Genomic DNA, 10,000 nt, shown 5'->3' with positions numbered 1-10,000 from the left:
TACATAAACTGTCCTCATGTCCCTCTGTCCTCATGTCCTCATGTCCTCCTGTCCTCCTGTCCTCATGTCCCTCTGTCCTCATGTCCTCATGTCCTCATGTCCTCATGTCCTCATGTCCCTCTGTCCTCATGTCCTCATGTCCTCATGTCCTCATGTCCTCCTGTCCTCATGTCCTCATGTCCTCCTGTCCTCCTGTCCTCATGTCCCTCTGTCCTCATGTCCTCATGTCCTCCTGTCCTCCTGTCCTCATGTCCTCCTGTCCTCCTGTCCTCCTGTCCTCCTGTCCTCATGTCCTCCTGTCCTCATGTCCTCCTGTCCTCCTGTCCTCATGTCCTCCTGTCCTCATGTCCTCCTGTCCTCCTGTCCTCCTGTCCTCCTGTCCTCATGTCCTCCTGTCCTCATGTCCTCATGTCCTCCTGTCCTCCTGTCCTCATGTCCTCCTGTCCTCATGTCCCTCTGTCCTCCTGTCCTCCTGTCCTCCTGTCCTCATGTCCTCATGTCCTCATGTCCTCCTGTCCTCATGTCCTCCTGTCCTCATGTCCTCCTGTCCTCATGTCCTCATGTCCTCCTGTCCTCATGTCCTCCTGTCCTCATGTCCTCCTGTCCTCCTGTCCTCCTGTCCTCATGTCCCTCTGTCCTCATGTCCTCATGTGCTCATGTCCTCCTGTCCTCCTGTCCTCATGTCCTCATGTCCTCATGTCCTCCTGTCCTCATGTCCTCATGTCCCTCTGTCCTCATGTCCCTCTGTCCTCATGTCCTCATGTCCTCATGTCCTCATGTCCCTCTGTCCTCCTGTCCTCCTGTCCTCATGTCCTCATGTCCTCCTGTCCTCATGTCCTCATGTCCTCCTGTCCTCATGTCCTCATGTCCCTCTGTCCTCCTGTCCTCATGTCCCTCTGTCCTCATGTCCTCATGTCCTCATGTCCTCCAGTTCAGGTTCAGGAGAATGTTTGGCTCTTCACTGAGTCAGGTGTGAAGAATAGAGCTGGAGAACCAGTTCCTACAGTCATTTAGTTTTAGCAGATGCAGTTTAGTTTTAGCAGATGTAGTTTAGTTTTAGCAGTTTAGTTTTAGCAGTTTAGTTTTAGCAGATGCAGTTTAGTTTTAGCAGATGTAGTTTAGTTTTAGCAGTTTAGTTTTAGCAGTTTAGTTTTAGCAGTTTAGTTTTAGCAGATGCAGTTTAGTTTTAGCAGATGTAGTTTAGTTTTAGCAGATGCAGTTTAGTTTTAGCAGATGTAGTTTAGTTTTAGCAGATGCAGTTTAGTTTTAGCAGATGTAGTTTAGTTTTAGCAGTTTAGTTTTAGCAGTTTAGTTTTAGCAGTTTAGTTTTAGCAGATGCAGTTTAGTTTTAGCAGATGCAGTTTAGTTTTAGCAGATGTAGTTTAGTTTTTAGCAGATGTAGATTAGTTTTTAGCAGATGTAGATTAGTTTTTAGCAGATGTAGTTTAGTTTTAGCAGATGCAGTTTAGTTTTAGCAGATGTAGTTTAGTTTTTAGCAGATGTAGATTAGTTTTTAGCAGATGTAGTTTAGTTTTAGCAGTTTAGTTTTAGCAGTTTAGTTTTAGCAGATGCAGTTTAGTTTTAGCAGATGTAGTTTAGTTTTAGCAGTTTAGTTTTAGCAGTTTAGTTTTAGCAGATGCAGTTTAGTTTTAGCAGATGCAGTTTAGTTTTAGCAGATGTAGTTTAGTTTTTAGCAGATGTAGATTAGTTTTTAGCAGATGTAGTTTAGTTTTAGCAGTTTAGTTTTAGCAGTTTAGTTTTAGCAGATGCAGTTTAGTTTTAGCAGATGTAGTTTAGTTTTAGCAGATGTAGTTTAGTTTTTAGCAGATGTAGATTAGTTTTCCAAACATTGCAGGTCACAGAGAAAAGAGCGGAGGTGCGTTCAGAAAGAGTCCGATCAAACCAAACAGGAAGTCAGAACCCAAGAGTGTTGAGTTCTGACTGACTGAGCAGCAGATACATACAAACTCAACTCAACTATAAACTAAACTAAACTAAATCAACTATAAACTAAACTCAACTCAACTCAACTATAAACTAAACTCAACTCAACTATAAACTAAACTCAACTAAACTCAATTAAAACTCAACTCAACTATAAACTAAACTAAACTCAACTAAAACTCAATTCAACTCAACTATAAACTAAACTAAACTAAACTAAACTAAATTCAACTCAACTCAACTGTAAACTAAACTAAACTGAACTGAACTAAAGCAGTTTGTGTTTGTCCTGCAACTGAAACAGGCAGCGTATGATGAGACTGAGCCACTGAAGAGACCAGGAGAGAAAACTACAACCACCAAGAGGTATCTATCTATCTATCTATCTATCTATCTATCTATCTATCTATCTATCTATCCATCCATCCATCCATCTATCTATCTATCTTTATACAAATAGGCAGACAGGCAGAGAGACAGACAGGCAGGATGTCTCACCCCAACGTGTTAAATTAACACTTTCGCACCCTTCCTTCCATTCCTCCATCCCTCCATTCCCATATGTTACCCCATTACCATGGAGACAGAGGAGAGGAGGAGAAGAGAGGGGAGGAGAGAAGAAGAGAGAAGAGGAGAGGAGGGGAGGAGAGGAGAGGAGATGAGAGAGGAGAGGAGAGGAGAGGAGGGGAGAGGAGGGGAGAGGAGGAAATGAGTAGAAACCAGTCAGTCTCTCTGGTTAAACCGCACCGCTGTGGTGCTTCACCAGCAGCGTTACCATGGCGACTGCGGTCACATGGCTGGAGCAGAAAGTTGAGAGCGAGGAGTGACTTCCTGGTGAGATGTAAATATGCAGCAGCTTCAGACTGAAACACTCAGCAGGAGCCATGAGGAGATTTAACGTTTCCTCCAAGACTCTGAGCAGGTTTGATCCGTTCAGACTGAGCGTCCGTCTGGTTCCACTCCATCATCCAGTGAGATTTCCTCCTCGCTAGCCGTTTTCTGTGTGGGGGGGGTTGATTTTCCCCGAACCAATCACTAGTGACCGACGTATCTGAACTAATCACTAGTGACTGACGTATCTGAACCGATCACTAGTGACCGACGTATCTGAACCGATCACTAGTGACCGACGTATTAAGGTGTTAACCTCATTGCACGAATGGTTCAAACTTTAGCCCCGCCCACAAAGGCTCTGATTGGCTCGATCGTTTCTCGGAGGGAGAACAAGCCGTTGACGAGGGAAACACCAGACTCTCTGAATCTATCGACTAAATGTGAAGAGTGGAGGGACGAGACTCAGGAGTCTGAACCAGACCTGATCCATTCAGGACCTGAACTGAGATTCCAATTCAACTCAATTCTGTTTCCTGAAGGTTTTTTTTCCAATTCCAGCTCCTCAGTTGAACTGGTCAGTTTCGTTATGCAATATTTTATAGCTCTAACCCTGCACTCCAAAATAAAGTTTTCACCTAAAGCTTAAAAAATCATTCTAATGCTACTTTCACACAGGACTCAATTGATTGGCTTTGCTTACTATCTTACTGACTCTGGATATTAATTATTGATCTTATTTCCATCTGTCTGTATCCAGGTCTTCCCAGCGGACTGACATGAATGATACGTACGCTGTGGTCAACAAGCCCAAACAGCCCCACCCACCCTCCACAGGCCCCGCCCACCCTCCTGTAGCCACGCCCAGGTCCAAAGATGGAAGCAGGTAGAGAAACATTTCATAGGAGTATTTGAGTTCTATTGAAATCGCTATATATCTGTTTTAAAAAATAGAACAAGATAACTTTTGTCCTTCCTTATCTCTGAAATAGGAGTGTGTAAAAGTGTTATTGCTTTGTCAACCAAGGACTTAAGTTACCAACTCTCTTTTCCCAGTGAAACAGCATTTTGAGAACATCTTGCTTTGGTAATCCGATGTATTTCCTGTTGAAACAGGATGTTGGGGCGGGACGTCCTATGGGACGGATCATTCAAAACTGTAAACCTATCAGCTGTCCATTAGGGAGAGAAAGGCAGTTTTAATTGTTCAGAAATCTGTGAAGTAACACTAAAAATACATAGATTTCCAGGAAGTAAAAGCAATGAGATTTTGATATAAAAATACAAGAAAATGAAAACGAATTGTTTCTTATTGTTAAATAGGTTTATATTATGACATGGAAAATTAGATAACAAGGTGAAAAAGTAATTTTTCATTTCATTGTGATTTTAAAAAGTGCCACTTATAATATAATTTATTTAAATTGTTGCTATCAATCAGTTTGTCAGTCGGCTTCACTTATTCAGATAAGATTTCATTTTGGAACCAACCTCTATTTAAGTTTCAATTAATGGAAAATCAACAATGGCTAATAACAGATAAAAAAAACTCTTCCTCTTTCTGCTCCCAGTATTCTGATGCTGTTTGACTCCTCCCATCACTATGACAACGACCCCTCAGGCGCTGGGGCGGGCCCCGTCTACACTGCAGTCAGGCCCCGGTCTAGGCCAATCAGCTCAACTCATTCTGCCACACCCATCTATGACAAAGCAGAACCAACCAATCCCAGGCTGGGGGAGGGATCATCGTTGCTAGGCAACAATGGAGGATATTCGCTGGTGGCGGGTAAGGAGGGAAGGAAGGGAAGGTTGTAAGGGAAGGAAGGAAGGAATAAAGGGAGAATGAATGGACATTAGGAACGGTCCGGACTGAGGACTGGAGACTCGACTCGGACATGATCTTGGTGACTAGGATTCGAAATTTAAGGACTTGGGACTCGACTGCAGCACTGCTGTCACTTCATGAAACATTTGACGTTCAATACACGCAAATATATTCAGATAACATTTGAAACTTTAAGATAACTGGCTCATTTCATTGAAGATAATAGACACTGAAGTTTATTTATTGTTCTGTCCTTCCAGCTGAGCATCAGTCACCAGCAGATGATGATTATGAATTTGTTTCCAGTCCGATGAAAGACATGACCAGCTACTGTCCGGCTGGAGGCCTGGGTCAGTATGGTGCTGCTGTCGAACTCTAACTACTTCTGTTTCTGTTGCATTTCTGACAGGCTTTAAAGGATCAGTTCAGTGATTTAGTTCCTCTATATAATGAGTCTCTTCCTCCTGTAGTTCTTGGACCCACAGACAGTATTGTCTCCAGAGTCTGTTTGTCAAACTGTTTGTCAAAATATCTCCAGAAAAGCCGTTTGTGGCTCCACAGAGAGTCGAGAGGAAACATGACTCAGTTCCTCCCACAGAACTAGAACAGATAGAACGGTCATTCCCATTCAAATCAACGGTCCTGGACGGTCGGAGCGGCGGCCATCTTGCTGTGACCCGTTGGACTAGCTTCTGTATAAAGAGACTCACAGCAAGTCACTGAGCTGAGAGGTTTTACAGCAAGAACCAAAGCAGCTTCTCTGTCTCCTTGCTGCCATGGATTGCTAACATGCTAATGTTGACTAGAAGAGCTAGAGAGAGAAGTACAGTCTGTGATGAAGCTACGTTAGCCTCGTCGCTAACGTTAGCTTCCAGTTGAGTTCTGACAGTTTGCTAACAGACTCATCTGCTCAGTTCTCACAGTGTGACAGACTTTACAACCTTAATGTCCAGACTGTGTTGTTGCCATAGCAACTAACACTTAAAATTCCATAATGGACATTTCATGCTGAACTAGACAAATTATCTGTGGTTCCTCCATTACTCAACTTTCACTAATCAGGAAACCACAGAACTATTTTTTTCTGCCGCAGCACAGAGCGCTGTGGGGTGAAAGGCGGTTCCCGGCGGAGCGATCCGGTTCCGGACGGTCGGGTCGGATCGTAAACGGTAGAGTTCGGTAGAAGACGATCCGCCGAGGGGAAACGGTCGGTGCCGCCGCTTTCCGGGCCGTGGAGAGAAATACGTCGGTCGCTCTCCGGATCGTTTTCACAAACGACTTTTCTGGAATATTCTGACAAACAGTTTGGAGGCAGCGGAGCTCGCTGCTTCTACTGACAGCTGACTGGAGACAAGACTGTCTGTGGGTCCAACAGCTACAGACAATACTGTCTGTGGGTCCAAGAGCTACAGACAATACTGTCTGTGGGTCCAACAGCTACAGACAATACTGTCTGTGGGTCCAACAGCTACAGACAATACTGTCTGTGGGTCCAACAGCTACAGACAAGACTGTCTGTGGGTCCAACAGCTACAGACAATACTGTCTGTGGGTCCAACAACTACAGACAATACTGTCTGTGGGTCCAAGAGCTACAGACAATACTGTCTGTGGGTCCAACAACTACAGACAATACTGTCTGTGGGTCCAACCACTACAGACAATACTGTCTGTGGGTCCAAGAGCTACAGGCGGAAGAGAGGAATTATATAGAGGAACTACATCTATCAACTGATCCTTTAACGGTGTATTTGTTGTTGACAGGGTTTAACGGTGTATTTGTTGTTGACAGGGTTTAACGGTGTATTTGTTGTTGACAGGGTTTAACGGTGTATTTGTTGTTGACAGGGTTTAACGGTGTATTTGTTGTATTCCTCAGGGTTCAACAGTCGTATTCAGAAACCCAGAGGACCCAGAGATCCTCCTGCTGAGTGGAGCCGACTGGAGAGATGAAAGACCTGGACTGGTTTAACTGGACTGGACAAGGCCGTAGACTGGACTGGACTTTATCTGTTAGACTGGACTACACTGGACTGGAGTGGTAAACTGGACTGGATTTTACTGGATTACACTGGACTGGATTACACAGGACTGGACTATTAGACTGGACTGGACTTTATTGGATTACATTGGACTGGATTGAACTGGACTTTCAGACTGGACTCGACCAGAGAAGACTGCAGTAATAGACGCACTGGACTATTAGACCAGATTGGATTTAATTATTAGACTGGACTGGACTGGAGTGGACTGGATTACACTATACTAGACCATTACACTCAACTGGACTGGGCAGCTAGACTGGACTAGACTTGACTAGACTATTAGACTGGACTTTCAGACTGAACTGCATTGAACTGGACTATTAGACCGGACTGGATTGGATTAAATTGGACTGGACTAGGCCATTAGACCAGACTGGACCAGACTAATCTTTTACACTGAGCTGGACTGTTAGACCAGACTGGACTTTGAGGACTGGACTGGCTTTTGAGACCGGACTGTGGAAGTGGACTGGACTGGACTCTAACTGGACTGTCGCTCGTTGTTAAAACCTTCTGTGTGATGAATTTCTACTTTGCTGTTTGACTGACAGTTTATCTGTGAAAACTCTTTGATGTTTTTCAATAGTTTTGCACAGCAGCCTTCATGCTAAACGTCTGTTCCAATATTTGTACTAAATAAAAGATTTTTTAAATTTATAATTAAAGGTTTGTCTGAAACTTTGCTGAACTCTCATACAGAACTGTGTTTGATTTATTTCACAAATATTAAAATACAAATATGGAAATTACAATTACAATTCATTTGAAAACATTTTGAACCCTTTAAATCAGATTTATTTCCAATGACTGCATCAAACAACAGGAACCTGCTGCTGCTGTTGAGTTGTAATACACTCATGAGGGCTTTTCACACAGCACATCCTTAGCCCAGGGTTAGCTTAACCCTGGGCTAACAGCTGGCTTAGGGTTAGCTTAACCCTGGGCTAACAGCTGGTTTAGGGTTAGCTTAACCCTGGGCTAACAGCTGGCTTAGGGTTAGCTTAACCCTGGGCTAACAGCTGGCTTAGGGTTACCTTAACCCTGGGCTAACAGCTGGGCTAACAGCTGGCCCAGTGTTATCTTAACCCTGGGCTAACAGCTGGCCCAGTGTTAGCTTAACCCTGGGCTAACAGCTGGCCTGGGCTAACAGCTGGCCCAGTGTTAGCTTAACCCTGGGCTAACAGCTGGCCTGGGCTAACAGCTGGCTTAGGGTTAGCTTAACCCTGGGCTAACAGCTGGGCTAACAGCTGGCCCAGTGTTATCTTAACCCTGGGCTAACAGCTGGCCCAGTGTTAGCTTAACCCTGGGCTAACAGCTGGCCTGGGCTAACAGCTGGCCCAGTGTTATTTTAACCCCTGTTCACACAGACATTTAACCCATGGCTACCTCTTAGCCCAGGGCTAACGATTCACACAGCATTCTTGTTGCCCAGGACTTACATGTCTGAATATTCTGTGGTAATAAAAACACTTGAGCCTAGGAATGCCATGCATTGTTGCTTAGCAACGTTGTGAGGGAGAAGATTGATTTGATTGGACAACACACAAGTGACACAAAAGTGTTCTAACCTTGTTCACACAGCCAACAGAGAACCCTGGTTTTAAACAATTTCCTGGGGAGAACCCTGAAAAGTCGGGGTAACCCTGCTAACCCTGCTCCGGAGCAGGCCAGCTGCCCTGGGCTGAAGTAGCAGAACCTTTAAGGTTCTAGGGAGATCCTTGTCCCTCTGAGAAGAAACCTTTTAGAGCCCTGATTTATAAGAGTGGAGCTGAATAAATGCCATTAACACTATATAATAAATAAAACAAAACTATATAATAAATTGTAATAAATTACAGTAGTAAAAATGATTACTAATGACTCATTACTATGAATAAAGTCAGAGCCAACTTTGTTTTATTAAACTTGATTTCTACTGTGAATTCAGATTTAGTCTTGTTGTTCCACTGCTGAACACAGAGAGGCAGCAGAGAGACATGAAGCTACAGGGAGAGACTGAGACTGTCTGCCTGTCTGTCTGTCTGCCTGTCTGTCTGCCTGCCTGTCTGTCCTGTCTGACTGTCTGTCTGTCTGTCCTGTCTGTCCTGCCTGTCTGTCTGTCTGTCTGTCTGTCTGTCTGTCTGTCTGCCTGCCTGTCTGTCTGCCTGTCTGCCTGTCTGTCTGTCTGTCTGTCTGTCTGTCTGTCTGTCTGCCTGTCTGCCTGTCTGACTGTCTGTCTGCCTGTCTGCCTGTCTGTCTGTCTGTCTGTCTGTCTGTCTGCCTGTCTGCCTGTCTGTCTGTCTGCCTGCCTGTCTGTCTGTCTGCCTGTCTGTCTCATAACATACTCAGCACTGGATATGGTACCTAGTTTGTGTGTGTGTGTGTGTGTGTGTGTGTGTGTGTGTGTGTGTGTGTGTGTGTGTGACAGCAGCTCATTAGAATCCTGTTTCACATTAGCATGGGATTAACACACACACACACACCAGCTGACCTCTCGTACATCGAGTGACAGAGGGTGAGAGAGTGAGAGAGAGAGAGAGAGAGAGAGAACATCTCACTCAACACATGGATCACACTTCACCCACACTGCTACATCTATCTATCTATCTATCTATCTATCATCTATCTATCATCTATCTATCTATCTATCTATCAGACAGCTGAAGTTTTAAACTGTTGATCAGTAACGGATTTCACTAATGATGAAATGATGAGATTTTGTTTTCAGAAGTTATTAATCTAAAAACCAACATGGCTGCAGTGAGCTGCCAGATGCTCCGCCCCCTTCTTCCTTACAACTTTAATCTGATTGGTTGAAAATGTTTCATCGTCGTCTCTGCATCAAAAAAAACAAAAAAAAAAACGAACCAAAAATACAGTTCTAGTCATCATTTTGGATGTTGTTCTAGTTGTAGAGACAGTCAAGATTTACTTTTTTTTATAGTTAGTGTTTCGTCCTTTACCCATAATGCACTTCACTGTAACACCAGCTATTATTTCATCAGAAGAGAGTCATTGTTTTCAAATGGAGAATGTCTCTCTTTTATATTTTATATCTAATATCTCTTCTGGAAGGAAAACTCTTCACCTGGTTTCTTTACTTTCATCTTGGATATTTCCTCAGTTTATTTTGGATTTTTTTTCCATCCATTTTCCATCTGCATGTTTAAACACCAGAGTTTATGATTGATCGTTATGATTATGTTTTATACGCGATCACTTCCTGTCAAAACATCCATAATGTCAGATTGTGTTTGGAGTTCATACAGAGAATTCATAACAGAATCATCAGACAGCTGCTGCTCATCACATCACAGAGAGAGAGAGAGAGAGAGAGAGGGAGAGAGGGAGAGAGGGAGAGAGAGGGAGAGAGAGA

The 10,000-nt window shown here is 43.8% G+C and overlaps 2 protein-coding genes across 2 annotated transcripts in view; one reads left to right on the top strand and one right to left on the bottom strand.

Moving 5' to 3' along the window:
* ptpn18 (protein tyrosine phosphatase non-receptor type 18) overlaps positions 1–7,327 on the top strand; it is a 24,442-nt gene extending 17,115 nt beyond the window's left edge. The window contains exons 11-15 of the mRNA XM_078288541.1: positions 2,249–2,310; positions 3,536–3,661; positions 4,347–4,561; positions 4,861–4,950; positions 6,480–7,327. Coding sequence (XP_078144667.1) covers positions 2,249–2,310; positions 3,536–3,661; positions 4,347–4,561; positions 4,861–4,950; positions 6,480–6,553 — 567 coding nt within the window. The 3' untranslated portion in view covers positions 6,554–7,327. The remainder of the gene's footprint in view (positions 1–2,248; positions 2,311–3,535; positions 3,662–4,346; positions 4,562–4,860; positions 4,951–6,479) is intronic.
* Positions 1–10,000, bottom strand: part of uxt (ubiquitously-expressed, prefoldin-like chaperone) — a 363,866-nt gene that overhangs the window by 32,544 nt on the left and 321,322 nt on the right. The window lies entirely within an intron of this gene.

This window comes from Centroberyx gerrardi, chromosome 14, assembly GCF_048128805.1.
Source record: "Centroberyx gerrardi isolate f3 chromosome 14, fCenGer3.hap1.cur.20231027, whole genome shotgun sequence".
Taxonomy (NCBI): Eukaryota; Metazoa; Chordata; class Actinopteri; order Beryciformes; family Berycidae; genus Centroberyx; species Centroberyx gerrardi.
The sequence above is the reverse complement of the archived record's forward strand: the minus strand, read 5'-3'. Positions and strand labels throughout refer to the sequence as shown.